Genomic DNA, 17,677 nt, shown 5'->3' on the forward strand with positions numbered 1-17,677 from the left:
GTTATTAGGGTGATCCTGGACGAATTGACGAGTTATTGACTGTAGGAAGGACGGAGAACATACAGTATTAAAAATACACATGATATATTCTTCTTCTCATAAAAATACTGTATATGTAGATTTATGCATATGTTAACAATTGTTTATATTTTAAAACAATAATAATATCATATTGATTTCTTTCAACACAAACTTAAATAAAATGTTATATCTTCAATAAAAACATACACGCCCCTCCCCCCCTAAAAAAGAATAAAGATACTATTAAAACATATGTGGGGGTTCTGTTTTAGAGTTTATTAACATTTTTAAAGAATTGTTACGATTTTTCTACACACCATATTGATTTATTCTTGGCAAATTAAACTTTTCAAAATATTCTGGGGATCTCTGTTTTACTCTTTTTAAATTGATTACATCCGGAAAAAAAATAATTGGACTTTTTTTAAGAAAAACAAAACGTCAACAAATCATGATTTAGTTTTAAATATTTGCACTGTTCTACACTTGTAACCTGTAAAATATAGTCAGCAGTGGGCTGCAAAGCTGCACGCGAAATAGGATCTAAAATTTAAAAAGTAATTAATTACATGTATGTATTGATAGCTATAGTGAAAAAAAATGTTAAAAGAAAAAAAAATTGAATTAACAAAAATTTGAATAATAAAATTTTTTTTATTTTGAAGAAAAAAGTTTCGATTTTTTTAGCAACTATATGTTACCCTGGGGGTACCCTGCTGGGCAAAGTTCGCTAAACGAAATGGAGGTTTTCGAAAATTAACGGTAGAGTTTGTTAGCAAACGGAAAAATTTTTAAATCGTTAACAAAACGGGATAGCCGTTTTTGAAAAAATATAACAGAAATGTTAATGGCTGGAGCCGTTAAAGATTGTTGAACATTTTCTGTTAACACCTTTAATAAAATTGAGATTGTTAACAACGGTAAATACGGTTAAAAAACGGAAAATACCATTAACGAAATGAAGTTTTGTTCTTACCCTCTAAAACTATAAACGGCTACTTGAGATTTTATTTTTTTTTTTTAAAACTATCCGTTAGCGAAACGTTTTATGAAAGTTGGAACGTGCCCAGCCCTAGGTACCCATGGGTTCACTTTAAAAATTTTCCGCTATAGCTAACATGTAAATATTCAAATATATATATGAGCAATGAGCTTTATTATATACAATTAACCAGAAAACTCTGGAATAGTTAGTCCACTTTTAGAATCAAGTTTTATCTTTAAAAAGTTCAATGACGACGAAACACAGCAATTGTGCAGTGTGAAAAGACCCATTTCGCTAAATAAATGGTTTTATAAGTGTCTGGTAAAACATATGCTTGGTAACACCATCAAATACACTCAAATATTTCTATAATGTTGTCCTCTTATTCCATTTTCATCTGGTTTTCATTGTAATTTAAATATGAATGATATGACATTCATCCTAGACAAATCAGGGCGTAATGCGTACGGTTTTTTCTTTTACTTTTCTATTTAAAACACATCCGCCTGCACAAAATAAAAAAAGAGAAAAATTAAAAAAAAAAATATTTAAAAGGTCAAATTGGGATGGAACGTCAAGGCTTGATGGGAAAGTGTTAACCGTTTAAAATCTTAGTTCACCTTTTATACCATTAGTTAGGGTAGCTCCAACATTTGTAGAGTCAGCCATTTTCCTGCAAAATACATTTTTGAGGTCGAAAACATGCGTTTTAAATATCAAAAATATTATCCTGCGCTGTATAATATATATTCTAATCTATCCCCATTTGTTGATATAGTATAGGCATGAAATGCCATTCCCATTGAATCCAAGAAAAGGATCAAAAAAGTTTGAATAGCTTCTTTAGAGAGATATGGGGCATCATTCACAACCCCCTCCCTCTTTGGCCTTTTCATATATGTGTTTATATATATTTTAATTGTCTGTCTGCATGTTTGTTTGTAACCGATAAACGTAAACACGGCAAAACTGATCGGGCCCATTTTTTGTGGGACCTCGCATGACCCCAGGGATGCTCAAGATTACAATAATTTGTCTCCAACATTTTTTGATTTTTGTAAAATTTTGAAAATCCACAAACAAATATTGTTGTATCCGCAAACTTTTTTATCTATAAAGTAATAATTGCTTTGTATAGATGTTAGCTAAACCTGTTCTATCGGTTTATACCGAATGTGCTAAAATTTGTTGAGGGAACCCAATGGGTGCCCAGGGAGTAACATTGACTAAAAAAATCGGCATTTTCTTTTTTCAAAAATCAAACTTTACGCCACTACCCTCACTACCACCGACAAGTTGAAACTTTTTTATCAACATGTATTCAATAATTTATTTTTCAATTCCCCACTACCCTCACTACCACCGACAAGTTGAAACTTTTTTTTCAACATTTATTCAATAATTTATTTTTCAATTCCCCACTACCCTCACTACCACCGACAAGTTGAAACTTTTTTTTCAACATTTATAAGAAAAAAAGAGGCAATTTAAAGATTTTTAAAGTTGAATTTCTTGCTAAATATATTTTTTTTATCATGATTTTACAAAAAAATCTTATAGTTTTATAAGAAAAGTATCTGCTTACTACATACATACCTATGTTAATAAAAAATTCACCTATTTTTCAGCAAAAAAAGGCATTTTATACGTTCACTAAGGGTGATGGGTGTAAACGGAAAGTAATGTTAAAGAGATAAGAACTGAACTGAGATATTGTCCTGGATTCATTTCAGTATTTCTGAGCAGAGCTGGTGGATATCGAGATCAATGCTTGATTCTCTCTTTTTAATCTCAATACTAACCTAATCGTGTACTTGAATCCCGAAAAGGGTATAAAATTCAGCCATTCAGAGTCACATATATCAGAAGCCGGGAAATTTGAAATTTTGCAAGCCATTTAAAATTAAAAAGATGGGACTCTCTGATTTTGAAAAACCGGTTTTTGATTTTTTTTTATATCAAAAAAGAGTGGATTAAGCAAAAAATTAAAAGTGTCCACATTGGATATTTGGATTAAACGTATCCATTCTAAAGTTCCCAGCTCTGAGTAATTATCGTATTAATATGTCCACTTGTTGCTACAGCTACAGCCTGCAAGTGTGTAATTAGATTAAATTGAATATATTATTGCAATGATTGTCAAGATTTTTTTATAGCGCCATATTTTGATCATTCACATTTATCATTATTTTCATTTAACAAATTTAACTGGAATATAAAAATTTTTAAAAACGGAAAATTAGAACACACTAATAGAGAAAATTAAAAGATGTTTCTCAAAATAGTTCCAAGGTTCCATTTGAAATTGAATTAAAAAAAATTTCGCTTGCGAAGTAACTAAATAAAATACATATCACGCCAACTCCTTATCTTCCCCCCGGCCCCGTCACACCCCCACCCTTTTCACACAAAAATATAATAAATTTGCAACTATGCTGAAAAAAAAATCATCTGAAGCCGAATTTAAAGAATTTAAGCCGCGGCTTAATTATGGTTGGTTTCACTTAAATTGTAATTAATTTTTAAGATTTGCTTCGGCGCTCAATTTAAACCTTTAAATTCGGCCACAGGGTTTTCGTTTCTTTTAGTATCATATCCTTTGATCTGATTTTGAGTAAAGTTCCATTGTGTTTTCATTGCAATTAATTTAAAGTTTAACAAAAAAATAATTATTTGGACTTTCGGGAGTGGATTTCATGATATTCTTACATTGTTACGATGAAAACTGCTTTTCAGTCTTGATAAACAAATTTCTTGAAATATTAATCTTTTTTAATGTTTTGTTTAAACAGAAACATGAAATTTGTTTTAACTAATGAACATCTAAAAAAATTGTTTTGAAAACAAGGAAATTTCTATTTGACATATTAACAATTTGAGTTGTTAATAATGACTGACATGTTTATTCAAAATCTTTATTTTAAACTGTTTGAATTGCAAATACCAGTTGTATCTTCTATCTAGCTTACTATCTTTACTGTTCAGAGATGGGCGCATTCGGTATTTTCTTAATTTCGTTCCATCTATTTCGTTCGTTTTCTGACCAAATGATCGTCCAGGGAAATCGATCTTTCAATAAAATCGTTCTTCAGCAAAATCGTTCGTTCAATAAAATCATTGGTTCAGTAAAAAACGACAATTTTAAAAGTTGTTCGAAAAAGTCGTTTGTTGAGCAAAAATTTATCGTCTTATAAAAATTTTGTTCCAAAAATATTTTAAAGCTTTTATTTTAGTCTAAATTTTTTTTGTTTTTTCTTTGATTTGTTCAAAATATTTAAAATCGTTTTTAAATTTTTTTTCATTCGTTTTTAAAATCTATTATAGTTATTCATTTTTTCTGAAAGATTCAAGCTGTTCGTCCATCTGAACAATGCCATCTTTCACGTACAATTCTGTTTGTTCACAAAAATTCCGATCTCTACATGCATGCAAAATCATATTAATTTATACAAGAACTAATTTTAGACAGTTACTGACATAACCCAGACATGTAATAAATTTTGTGTAACACTAGATCTGTAAACATGAATAACGTTGTACATTATTCATTATCTACGTTGTAAATAGTAATGCAAACCCATATTGTGATTTAACTTAACTGCGTTGTAAATAACTATGTGACACATGATGAGCTTAATTACGTTGAATATATATATATATTTATATAACTTAAAACTTGTAATTATGTAGATTAATGTTAACTTGTAACATAGAATTTCAAATATAGTTAGTTGGAAGATACTCGGCTTAGAATAGGTTGAGAGAGTAATCGTTCCTTGTTTTAACGAACAAGTTGAGGAGATCATGCCCATTGGTTTGGCATTGATAGTTTACCAGCTAGTGTCCGTGTTGACATCAATAGCTGAGAAGATCATGCCCATTGGTTTGGCATTGATAGTTTACAAGCTAGTGTCTGTGTTGACATTAATAGCTGACAAGATCATGCCCATTGGTTTGGCATTGATAGTTTACAAGCTAGTGTCCGTGTTGACATCAATAGCTGACAAGATCATGCCCATTGGTTTGGCATTGACAGTTTACAAACTAGTGTCTGTGTTGACATTAATAGCTGAGAAGATCATGCCCNTGATTACTAATTAATAGTGTTATAATCATAATCTTATTGATTACTAATTAACAGTGTTATAATCATAATCAAACTGCTCTCTTCCATCACTAACATCTTGGCCTAAAAGTACTATTATTATAATGTTAACATTATCTCTTTTGAGTAAAAATAATTAGATTCACATTCCTAGAATTCAGAACTACTACGTTGTGTTGTCAATCTCAGGATTAAGCATTGATCTTGATATGTTATGCAAACCTACGGATTGATATAATTTTTTTAAGTGTTGTTCATTACCTTAATTGAGGGTTCAAACATTTATCCTCAAATCTAAACATCGATACTAAGCGTTCACGATAGCTTGGAGACTTTTAAATCTTAATATGCTTTAAGGTGGAAATCATTTTATTATTTTTCATTTGACAAAGTTTGAAAGCAATAACTTCAATAACGAGAATACTTAATTAAAAATAAAACTGAAAAGAAGCAGAATATTAAACGCCCCCCCCCCCCCCCCAAAGTCGCCAGCCAGTCTGTAATTGGTTAAGCGTAAAATTTAAAAAGAATATGGAATAAAAGTGATTGAATTTAAAACCTGTATTACATCAAAATGTCAGCTAGCCCTGAGGCTGTTTAAAAAGTCAAACAAACTTAACAGTTCTTGAGAATTCAGCGCACAAAGATAGAAACAATTTATGATTACTGTAAACCTTTATATATGAAACTTAAAATGTCTATTTGCAATATGATTATAAAGTATACCCGGACTTTTCTACTCATTAATAAAGTCTATAAAAATCAATATGAATGAGTGTTTGATGTGTGTTTTTTTACTAAGTCAGGGGACATTCGTGCCAAACAACAATTTGGCAAATTTCAAAAAAAAATCAACGCTCAAGATGCAATACGGTGTTAATAATTTTTAAGTAGTGTAAACCTTTTTGAAATTTTAAATATTTAATTAAAATTCATAACTTTCAATACAACATTTACGACATTTCAGGTTCCTAAGATAAAACTGTTTAAGGGCCGGGTTCTTGCTTCTTTGCTTGGAGGTTTACTTAAAATCGCGCTTACAGTCCCTTTAAGGCCCTATCCGGCATACAGTCCTAATGCCAAATCTATAAAGAATTTTGGTTGACTAGCGTGTGTACGTTGCTAATGTTATGTGCTGACATCCTATATTGTCGCAATAAAAATTATTTAAACAATAATAAAAATTAATTACTCTTATTCATTGAAATATGTTCATGGAAAGTATATAGTGCTGACTGTGTTCAATAAGTGTTGGCAAAATTAAAGAATTAAATCATAAAACAGAAGTCATTAGAGCCTACAGTGGGACTAATAAAACTGTGGAATGGTAAGACAATATGTGGACTCAATGTTATCATACAATGTGTTAATTTCAGACTGTACCAAACTCAACACAACGCACACTTGAATTTTCAGCTGATTACAAGCGGGTTTCGATAGATTTAAACACAAATATCTCTGTTTTTAACAAACACACAAATATTCAAAAGGTACTATAGTTTTAGTAGAAGTAAATATTTCCATTTAGTGTAAAGCGCCGATAAAAGGATTTATCTCTAATTGGATGATGAGATAGAAAGAAAGATAGATGTTACCGCCATGCAAATTCTATTGGTTCAGAATATACACCACACAAATGACAGAACCCTGATTGGATCAGGCACTAATGGACTCGGCATACTAGAGTGGCCGCTGTAAATCGGGCATTGCCCTCTTTGCTTAGAGGGTCAATTGCAATTCCTTTAATTCGTCTTCCAAATCTTCTCTTTTTTGGGACTCACTAATCCTCAGTTTTATGAGTCTCAAAAATCCTTAGTTTTATAAGTTTCACTAATCCTCAGTTTTATGAGTCTCACAAATCCTCAGTTTTATGAGTCTCACAAATCCTCAGTTTTATGAGTCTCACAAATCCTCAGTTTTATGCGTCTCACTAATCCTCAGTTTTATGAGTCTCAAAAATCCTCAGTTTTATGAGTCTCACAAATCCTCAGTTTTATGAGTCTCACTAATCCTCAGTTTTATGAGTCTCACTAATCCTCAGTTTTATAAGTCCCACAAATCACAATATTCGCCCTGTAACATACTTAATGAATTAGTTTAAGTATATTTCCCGCAATTCCATGATTATATATCAAATGTTGCACTTCCATGTGAGGGGGGGGAGAGGGGGAGGGGAGGCAAAAAAGGGGACCCCGGCACGCGGAATTAAGGGTTCGGTCCTTACCCTATAGAGAACTATAACTTTCGATCACAATTTAGCCTATTAACACTATAAAGGCATGCATTTGCATAGCCCATTTTGTCAAGGCCACCTTAATAAAAAATATTGGACCGATATCCTAATAATTTGGGTGTTAGGAAGGGTTGAAATAAATGCCCAAAAAAGGGTAAAAATATGTAGAAACTTGTGAAAGATGTGACACATGTTTCTACATTCATTTTTCAAGGGCTTTTCAAAGATATAACGTTTAGATCTGCAGTTTTAAACACAAAAGATAAGGACTATTTCATCTTTTTTTACACGAACCAGACTTTTTACCGCCCTGGACCCTACCATATGCATTAAAAAAATAAGAGTACTAGGGCAAACAAAACTAGGAGAGGAGGTGGGAGGTGTCAAACGCCCCCCTCCTCCCCTACTACCCACCCTGTTTAGGGTTAAACATTCAGTTTTTGTCTTTTCTGTTTTACACCATATGCCTGCATATGTGTTTTAAATGAAATAACAACGCTGTCAGATTGTTGAATATTGATGAATTATATAGACCAACATGTAACCAACACATGATTGAATTCAAGTAGAAGAAACTGAGTTCACATGTAAATTTAGTTTTTTATTAGAACGTGGTAATATAGTTTATGTGCGTAATCGTTTCATTATTTAATTCAGTTTATTCTATTTACTTTATTAAGCTTCACTATAGATTACGCAAAGCTTCTAAATTTACACTTTAACACATCTTACTAACCTACTTGGGTAAACTTGGTGGTGAACTCCAAGAGGTCCAGGTAGGACCATGGTAGGAGTGTTGTGAGGTCCAGTGACTGCTTGAGGTCCATACTTGTGGTTCAAATAAGCTCAGGAAGCAGTCTCTTATAACCATGAGTCATATCTTAATTTAAAAATGTTGATAGTTTTGGACTCTCTGGCCTCTGGGATCCTTACACTAAAGAAGATTTTTCTTATTTCTGTTCTGGCCTGTTTTATATCTGGAGATTCAAGGTGTTTAATTTGAGTTATGTCTTTTCACTCATGTCTTATTATATGTCTTATTAGTCAATATTGATTTTATGTGTATAGCATCTCGCCCTGGTTCAGGGATGATAAGGTTTGCTTAAATTTGGCTTATTCTTGTATACCGGAGTTTCCCCCTGTTTATGGAATGGTTTCCAGCAAAAGGGGAAACTTTTTTTGCAAAAGTTTCGCATATTTTCGCGAAACAGATGAATTCAAAATTTCACGAAAAAAAAGAAATATTCGCATTTTTTCGTTAAAATGTCGCAAATTTTTGTTGTTGCAAAATTCCGGATAGTTTTGCTTCCTTTCGCAAAATTCATTTTCGCGAAAAAACGCGAAAGTTTCGTTCGCTGGAGACGAAACCCTAGTTTAGAAAGGTAAAACTATAAAAAAGAAAACAAGGTTAATAAACACACAAATATAAAGTAGAGTAAAATTTAAATGGTTTATTTATATCCTTACAAATGAAAACAAACAATTTATAGTAAATACAATTTCTTAAAAATAACAACTTGGAAGAACTGAATATATATGTAAACAAAAAAATGAGATTCAATCTAAAATCCTAAAAGTCCAAAAATTGTAGTGATCGTGTTTGTAGCCATGGTAGCTCCTAAGTTTTAAGGGAACTGATTCTAATGTTTTAACCCCCTTTTTGCAACTTGATTATTTAAACATTTATATATAACAGTTAATAAATTAGAGATGCGAGTAAAAGCTTTCTAAAGTTAAAGAGTTAGATAAAAAAAAATCTGACCAAGAATTGTCTGTCAAAGTTTAATCAGTTAGGTTTGACGGAAAAATTACATTTCTTTAAAAATCTCTTTAATTAGATCTGTATGGTGACAGAAATCAGTCAATATGAAAGGCGGAGTTTTTTTTCGGTTTTGAAAAAAATTGTATTTTTTCTTCTCCTCTTCCTTCTTTCCTTACTTCTAAAACCTTTCACAGTATTATATAAAATAATTAATTTGAGAAAAAACTAAATTTTTACTTTGGCAAAGGTTTAAAGGTATCATTGTCAATTATACATGCAACTCTTTAAATGGTCACTTAAAAGTTACATTGATACAACCCCTTCGAATATAAGCCTCATCAATCATAATATTGCACTTGTTGTAATTATTCAAAACTAACTAACAGTGTTATAATAATCATAATCTTGTTGATTACTAATTAATAGTGTTATAATCATAATCTTATTGATTACTAATTAACAGTGTTATAATCATAATCAAACTGCTCTCTTCCATCACTAACATCTTGGCCTAAAAGTACTATTATTATAATCTTTATCAAGATAATTCTTTGTTATTATTATTATTATCATTATTACTATTATTATCATTATATCACAATTATTTTTATATTAAAGCTCGATCTTGAACAATCTGATAGTCGAGTATTGAGTTTGGGAAAACTTCTAGAGCAAGTTCGTTCCCAGGTATTGAAGTATCATTATTATCCTTATCATCATTTTAATTTTGAGTTGATATTTGATTTAACAATTCGGTCCTTGTCCCAGGAGGTTGTCACATAAATTTTTTCTTACTTTTATATTTCTTTTTCAGTGGCTGCGTTTATAATGAAAAAAGTGAGTTTAAAGATATTTGAATGGTAGACCAAAATGCTATTGAATACAAATTGAATTCATAAATTGATCATTTTGATTTTAATTAAAGTTGTCAGTTTATCTTTCCTTTCTTAGGAATCTTATTTTTCAGGCAAACAGAGAGATTTATGCCAGCAAACAAAAGTTGTAAATTGTGTTATAATATGTCTTTAAAATATATTTTCGTTTGTTAATTTCCATTAGAAAATAGTGTTAAAAGGTGTTTTGCTATTCTTCTGAAAGTGTGTAATGTGTCTCTTACATTAGATAGATAGATAGATTGAAAGATGGATAGATAGATAGATAGATAGATAGATAGATAGATAGATTGATAGATAGATAGATAGATAGATAGATAGATAGATAGATTGATAGATAGATAGATAGATAGATAGATAGATAGTTAGATAGATTGATAGATAGATAGATAGATAGATAGATAGTTTACAAACCGATTGATTGATAAGATATTGATTTCGTCACATTATATTCAGGATCCCAGTTCAATCCAGCAATCCATTAATCCCTTGGGATCAAACGTCAATACTTAACCCTATCTCCCTCAAATACATATACAAAGTTGATATATATGTAGATAGACAGTTATAAATAACTATGAAATAAGAGGATCAAATTCTGATGCCAAATTCTTTAGTTACCAAATTCTTCTTCAAAACTTTAGGTAGGATGTAAACACTTTACAGATTTAAAATATTAAGAGCTATAAAAAAGGCCCTTGCATCTTTAAATGATATCATTGCGAAAATATCTCAGGGTTTTCTATTTTTATTGTCAGATTCTCAAAATGTTGTTCTTTTTTGGCCGACCATAATCTTTCCGAATCCAATATGAGTTACAATAAAAAAGTAGGGCGGTTGAGCCGTTTTGACGTTTATTGAACACAAAAAAGCCGAATATATATTAAGATAGTGTAACACAAAAAGGTTTTGTAAAACGCATTTTATGAAACGACATCTCACCGTGAACTATTAATGNGGTTAGTGGGGTAAGGGGGGAATATTCAATCTGGAGTCCTGAAGATTATCGGAAGTTAGAAGACAGGATTTGTGTGAACGTGACATATAGATTGAGGAAGGGGGATATTCCAACTCCAGTCTAAACTATTCATTCTCTTTTATGTAATTTATTCGAATTTTTTAGAATTCTTAGATCACAGTGTAAAGGATTCCACGGATTAACCTATATCCTCATCATATTGGCTGGATTATACTATAAATAAGGGATTATGGTGTGTGAAAAATAATTAGAAAATTAAAAATTCATAGAAATTAATTTTTAATCTGAGTGCAGTGCAATCGACAGTTTTGAGACTGATCTGAATTTCGTCGTTCTGGGTTAAGAGGGAAGTTAATGTCTGCTCTTACAACACAAAACTGCTCCTCATCACAGATATTTAATCTCATCAGAGTATTTAATGAACTGTCGCTTTCAAAAGTCTTCAGTTCCTTCTTTCGCTTCAGGGTCTGTGTGGAGGAGTTCAGCGCTGCAAGAGGTTTTTTCAGAAGAGATGAAGTTGTTTCTAAAAAGATTATAAATTTAACTGACAATTTAAGCATACTATTTCCTTTTTCTCAGGAAACGGCCTTTTTTAGAGGGGGGTGGGGTGGTGGCTAGTGAGTATTAACCAACAACTTGTTGTTAAATCTATTCCAATAATAAAACCGTTAAAGTACGTTTAAAAAACGAAGGCTCTTGAAAAGTGCAAATAAAGGCGTGATAATAACAATAATTGAGCAACAAAAGAAAATGATTCCTGAACCCAGGGGCACCTGCAAACAGTTTAGTTTTGATAAATTATTAAAGGGACTGTTGGCATAATTTGAAGTAATGTCTCAATTTAAGGATTAGCATTTCCTATTTACAGCCGTATTCTTTACATTTCTGTATTAGTTAAAAATCAGTGATATTAATATATTAATAGAAAAAAAGTAATGAACTGAAGCCTAAAACCACAAATAACTCTTATAGAAGAACCAAAAGGGAAAAAAACATTTTTAGCCGGACAAAAAGGATATCTAAGGTTTCAAGGGTAATGTTGTGATTCGCAGTTGAACAAGCTCTTTAAATATAGAGATACTTAACTTCACGTCTACAATCCCTTTAACCCCTCTCTATTCAGAAAGAACAGCTGTAAAGAAAATGCCGGAAATATTTCAAGATTTGAGAACATTTGTTCAAGTACAGAGTATCCTAAGAAACCAGTTCAAGAACGTATTTATTATCAAAGGAATTAAGTCTTTACCACAAATTTAAATTTTATAATCCCTATATCTTTGCAGCATGATTGTGTAAACCTTTATTATTTCAAACTTAGATTATTTGATCTTACAGAATTTATCATTTGAAATATCTAAAATTATTAGATTATTATTAGATTATTAGATTAGAAAATTTGAGTTTGTGGAAAAGACTTAATTTATTAGTATTATAATACCTGATTTCAAAAGGGATATTATAGTTACAGTGAGAACCAGAAAACTGTGAAAACGACATTATAGCAATACTTAAGTGTATATTTGATGTTGTTACAAAGCAAATAGTTTTACTAAAGTAACTTGTTCAATAACTTATTAAGCTAAATAGGTCATTTTACACAGCACACAATTGCATTGCCTTATATTCAATATTCTTATTTAAAGTCATAATTTGAGTCTGTAAGTTGTCTTCCTTTTCCAATGTTTTCTGGTTCTCCCTGTAAGACCTTCTAGATAATCAGTGAAAACGGACATCCGTACTTTACTGATTCAAAACTCGGTGATGGTGATGGACCAAACCTCTGTAGAGTAAAAAAATAGATGTTAGTTCCGCATTTATTGAAAATATATTTCGGTCTGTGTTGACCCTCGTCAGTTCTAACGATATAATAACCATCAAAATCGATAAAAAAAATTTTAGAAATTGTTAAAAACCACAAGAAAATAAACAAACAAAAAAGATCATGTAAAAAAAAATTTGGGGGGCTGTCAAATGAACATAAGGGAAACGAACTCAGATTATGAGATGGAAAAAAGATAATTTTTCCAAATATTCACTTTTTGAAAAAACGTTTTAAGACAATTATTATTCCTTGAGATTGTTTCTGTCACAAAGATTAAAAATAAACTGTTAAGGTGTTTTGTTGTACAACCGTCATGCATAATCATTCTAACTCTGTTGTACAACCGTATGCATAATCATTCTAACTCTGTTGTACAACCGTATGCATAATCATTCTAACTCTGTTGTATAAAAAGTTTGTGAATACTACCCACTTGCTGTGCATCACGTTCATTGGACTACTAGAACTATACAGTGATAACCAAAAAACAATGGAATAGAAAGACGACATTATAGCAATACTTAAGCGTTTTGATGTTGTTACAAAGCAAATAGTTTTACTAGTAACTTAGCAAAGCACTATTTAAGTGAAAAGGGTCTATTTACACTGTACAATTGCTATGTTTAATGTTCATTAAACTAGTTTCAGCCCTAACTTGAGATTAAAAGTCGTCTTACTTTGTCCTTCGAAAAAACGATCGTTTTTTTTAAACGACCCACTCGTTTTGAACTTTTAAAAATCGAATAACGATCTTTTTGAAAACGATCGTTTTTTTAAAACGATTTGGGACCGTTTTTTATACAATTGTTTTTTTAAATGATTGCTTTTGAAAAAACGATTGTTATTGAAAAAAAAATTTTATTGACAATTATATTAACGATCGTTAACGAAGGGTCGTCGTCAACGATCGTCAACGAAGGGTTATCGTTAACGAAACGACAAACTTTATGAAAACGATCGTTTTAGGAAAAACGATCGTTTTTGAAAAACCAAATTACAGTCATACTTTATTTAATGTCTGCTTACATGAATTAAAAAAAGTTGTTGGGGATCTAAAACTTCTTGATATTTTTTTAAAAACTAATCAATGATAAGTACAGATGCCCTTCAGGTCGTTTTCCTATCTTCGTTAACTATCGGTCGTCGTTAACGATCGTTAACGAAACGACGATCGTTTTAAAAACGACCATTTAAAAAAAAACGAACTTATAAAAAACGATCGTTAGGTTTTCGATTTTTCGTTGTCGTTTTCTTAACGAAACGATCGTTTTTCATAAAAATGAAAACGTTAACATCCCTACTTGTACACAATAAAACATGCTGTGGAAAATATCGCATATCATAGGTTTCATTAGAGCTCTGATAGGTAACCGCCAAAAAAGTCCTTGGAAAAAAAGTTCCGAAAAAAAGTCCAAAAATTTCACACTAAAAAGTCCTGTGGAAAAAAGTCCTTTTATTAAAAAGTCTCCGGAAATAAAGTCCTACCAATTCGAGACTTTATTTTCTAGGACTTTTTTTAGGAAAAAATGTCCCGGGAATCCAAAACGCAGGATTTTTTTTCCAGTGACATTTTTTCCAAGGACTTGATAAAATTTGGACTTTTTTTCCAAAGTTTTTATTTCCAGGCTTTTGTTCCAGAAACTTTTTTCCCGGGACTTTCTTACATAGATTCCTCTGTTACTAGCTCTCTTATCTCTGATGTGAACATATTTTACGCAGCACATATGACAACAATACAGTATATTTCCTGGAAAATTAAACAAACTTTACAGGGTTTTTCAAAAGGGTTTTTCTTATGATTTTAGCTCGGCTTTTATTCAAACTGTTTTGTGTTTTTAACACACTTTTAAATTTGATCCTTCAAACTTTATTTGATTAATAATTCATCCCTCTGCCCTGTAAGTTAATAATAACTCATGAAGGCTTATAAATATTAAATAAACCCAGCGTAGAATAGAAAAAAAGTATATAACTCACTACTCTAGAAAAATTTAACAATCTCTGCCAAAAAATTGTACATCAAAGTTTTTTTACAAGTTTATAAATATTTTTTTCTTTTTGAAAATTTTAGGCCCATTTGAAGTTACTAATAATAGTGTAAGTTTAGTAATGATTACTATAGAACGTGGGTCTGTGTGCCAGTAATGAAATAGCAAGGAGTTGGATGATATGTTATGAGAAAGTCAAGGTTTAACCTCAAAGGTTGCTGGTTTCTACTCTTCTCTTTAGTGATGGGTGTTATCACGTACATTCTTCACTTAAACAGGTTAATTGTCTATGTACATTTATGTACACACATGTATTATCTCGTTACATTCATATTAATGCGTACTTACGTAGATGTACGTTTTCCCGTCTAAGGTCTCAAATAAATTTCACTAGAAGTGGATTGTTCATTGGGCGCACTGTCCTGTTTTGCCTTAAATTGCCTGTAAGTGTACTGCAGAGCTTGCTATAGCAGGTTTTAAAGTCGGTTAACGGTACTGTAAATGAACCGAAATGTCCAGTGGACTTGCCCCATAGCTTCCTACAAGTCGTGTCGGTACATAAAATGAACTTGAGTTTTCAATAATGTACATGAGAACGCATTTATTTGTATTTTGATATTTAGACATTATGGATCCGACCTAGAGATGGCGATGATTGGAGATCAGTTTAACTCCTACAGAGAAAATGAGGTATTTAAAAAAAAAATTCAAGAAATAAAAATTGATTTCGGTAAAGTTAGGATTATATTAAAGAAAAATATGAACTTTAAAATTTTCGATGATACAGTTGAACCCATAAAACAGTGGAATAGAAAGGCGACATTTTAACAATCTTGTTTGTTCATGAGCTTGTTATAAAGCAACCAGTTTAACAAGTAGCTTTGAAATCAACTGTCTTGCAGTGGTCAGCATATATATCAATACAGTGTAGGGCACTGAAATGGTGATAATACAACTTTAGTATAGGTAATAACTGATTTGTAACACTGAATACTGATCAATCTTTCTCATGTAGCGATTTCTGTATTTGATACTGTATTGAAATGCTAATAAGTCTCTGTGTTATTTCACGGGCAACCATAGTACAATTTAATTTCCGAGCTGGATCAACCTTTCCGGTCCCAGTTTGTACTGTACCTAGCTCTATGGACAAGGACTAGCCGGTGCAACAAGGTTGACGCGGTCAGACTTTACGCTTCATATAGGTTGAATTTACTTTTACTAAAGGGGCGTGATATATATCCATTTCAGTTAACTATATTTTGTATTTCTATATACTGACATCCTGACCCGCGGTACTAAAATCGGGTTGTGTACACTGCACAATAGCTATGTGTTCCATTAAAATTGAAAAATTTAAAATCATAACTTGAGCCTAACAGTCGTCTCTCTCAACAATTGTATTGGTCTCAATGTAAAAAAATTATTTTAAAAAATCCTGAAATATTGCAGAGATGGATGGAAAATATGCTGAGTGCAGAACAAACAGAGGATATCAACTTCCCAGACAGTAAAATATCATTTTATTTTAAACAGAAAGATCCAGAAAATTGTGAAATAAATTTTGTCTTTTTTCTTCCTTTTAACTATAAAAATGTTGCCAATTTTCAATTATTGCAACTCTTATCTCTCTAATAGTGGTCAGGGCTTTGAGAAGACATAGTTTAGCTGCCAATCAGAAAATACTTAAAGAAATTTTACAACTTAAAGAAAATTTCACTGCTTTTTGGTTCTCACAGTATTTGAATAATGTTTCATGATCTTTTATGAAATAATCTTTTATATTTTTATACTTTTTAATCCAATACTTTCATATTTTCATAATTTTGTATTTTTATGTTTTCATTCTTTTATATCCTTACATTTTTATATTTTCGTATTTTATATTTTTATTCTTATATTTATATTTTCTAGAATGGGAATTAATCCCTACCCTTGAATCAATGTATGTTGAAGGTAAATTTTCCTTAAAATTATTAAAAAAAATCATGAAATTTTGATATTTTAGGATTAAAAAAAATGCCAATTGTTTCGGATTTGAAAATTCAAGCCTCCATTGGAATGGATGCGTTGGAAAAAAAGAACGATGCAAATATTATAAACAAAAAAGTCTTAAAAATTATCAACATAAAAATACGAAACACAAGAAAGAAATCGATAAAGAAAACAAGAATATGAAGATTAAAAATAATATGAAAGAATAGTGCACAAAAAATATCTAGAAATGCTATTTTCTGTATTTTAATTGGAATAGATCTCAATCTGTATAATCTATCTCTTTAAAATATTATCTTTTATCAACTTACGTTCATTCATGATCTTCTCAGTTAATAAGTTATGCATAAGGTTTACAAAGGTTTGCTACAAATTCAATTTTTGTAATCCCTATATCTTTGCAGCCTGATGATATAAACCTTTGATTTTCAAACTCATATTATTTTATCTAACATTGCATTCATAGTTTGAAGTTTCAAAGGTCTACAACATTGTATAGCAGCGATATTGAAATTAGAAAATCAGAGTTTGTGGCAAAAGCTTAATTCCTTTAGTTTGATATTTACCTTTTATTTATCAATGGTTGGTTCCTTTCATGTTTGATCAAACCTCTAGTTTTCATTAATTTAGAGTGCTAGTGCCAAAATTTGAGCCAGAAAAAAAAATTATCATTTACTTTTAATATTTTTAAAAAATGTATTCCAAAAAATTGTTATTATTCTAGCTATAAAATATATGCTGTGTGGGAAATAAAGAAAACATGATTTGAATACAAATAAATCTTTTAAAAATGTAATTTATGTTTATATTTTTAAAGGTGGTATAATGGAGCTCAAAATCAGTCCGAATCACAACCACCTTACTTTTTGATCGTCCGAGAAAGATGCTTCATTT

General features: G+C 30.9%; 2 protein-coding genes and 1 long non-coding RNA gene across 3 annotated transcripts in view; 2 read left to right on the forward strand and 1 right to left on the reverse strand.

Annotated features, from left to right (window-relative positions):
• LOC111714766 (purine nucleoside phosphorylase) overlaps positions 1 to 2,937 on the reverse strand; it is a 15,122-nt gene extending 12,185 nt beyond the window's left edge. The window contains exons 1-3 of the mRNA XM_023489966.1: positions 2,809 to 2,937; positions 1,627 to 1,679; positions 515 to 564 (exon numbers count right to left, since the gene is read on the reverse strand). Coding sequence (XP_023345734.1) covers positions 515 to 564; positions 1,627 to 1,679; positions 2,809 to 2,903 — 198 coding nt within the window. The 5' untranslated portion in view covers positions 2,904 to 2,937. The remainder of the gene's footprint in view (positions 1 to 514; positions 565 to 1,626; positions 1,680 to 2,808) is intronic.
• Positions 2,938 to 9,718: 6,781 nt separating this feature from the next.
• On the forward strand, positions 9,719 to 10,155 carry LOC111714765 (uncharacterized). Its single transcript, XR_002768070.1, has 2 exons — positions 9,719 to 9,793; positions 10,074 to 10,155. It is a non-coding gene; the product is annotated as an uncharacterized LOC111714765 (long non-coding RNA).
• Positions 10,156 to 14,810: 4,655 nt separating this feature from the next.
• LOC111714768 (uncharacterized) lies at positions 14,811 to 17,002 on the forward strand. The gene is made up of 5 exons (XM_023489968.1): positions 14,811 to 15,066; positions 15,412 to 15,478; positions 16,241 to 16,298; positions 16,703 to 16,744; positions 16,797 to 17,002. Exons 1-5 carry the CDS (start codon positions 14,975 to 14,977, stop codon positions 16,964 to 16,966), a joined length of 429 nt encoding a protein of 142 aa, XP_023345736.1. The 5' UTR covers positions 14,811 to 14,974; the 3' UTR covers positions 16,967 to 17,002.
• Positions 17,003 to 17,677: the final 675 nt, after the last annotated feature.

Source organism: Eurytemora carolleeae, unplaced genomic scaffold (assembly GCF_000591075.1).
Source record: "Eurytemora carolleeae unplaced genomic scaffold, Eaff_2.0 scaffold1168, whole genome shotgun sequence".
NCBI classification, from domain to species: domain Eukaryota; kingdom Metazoa; phylum Arthropoda; class Copepoda; order Calanoida; family Temoridae; genus Eurytemora; species Eurytemora carolleeae.

Bases quoted from the DNA above. Each gene is read 5' to 3' on its own strand.
- LOC111714768 (XM_023489968.1), top strand. From the start codon at position 14,975: ATGAGAAAGTCAAGGTTTAACCTCAAAGGTTGCTGGTTTCTACTCTTC. The intron at 15,067-15,411 runs GTTAATTGTCTA...TTTGATATTTAG, and splicing joins TACATTCTTCACTTAAACAG to ACATTATGGATCCGACCTAG. The intron at 16,745-16,796 runs GTAAATTTTCCT...TTGATATTTTAG, and splicing joins TGAATCAATGTATGTTGAAG to GATTAAAAAAAATGCCAATT.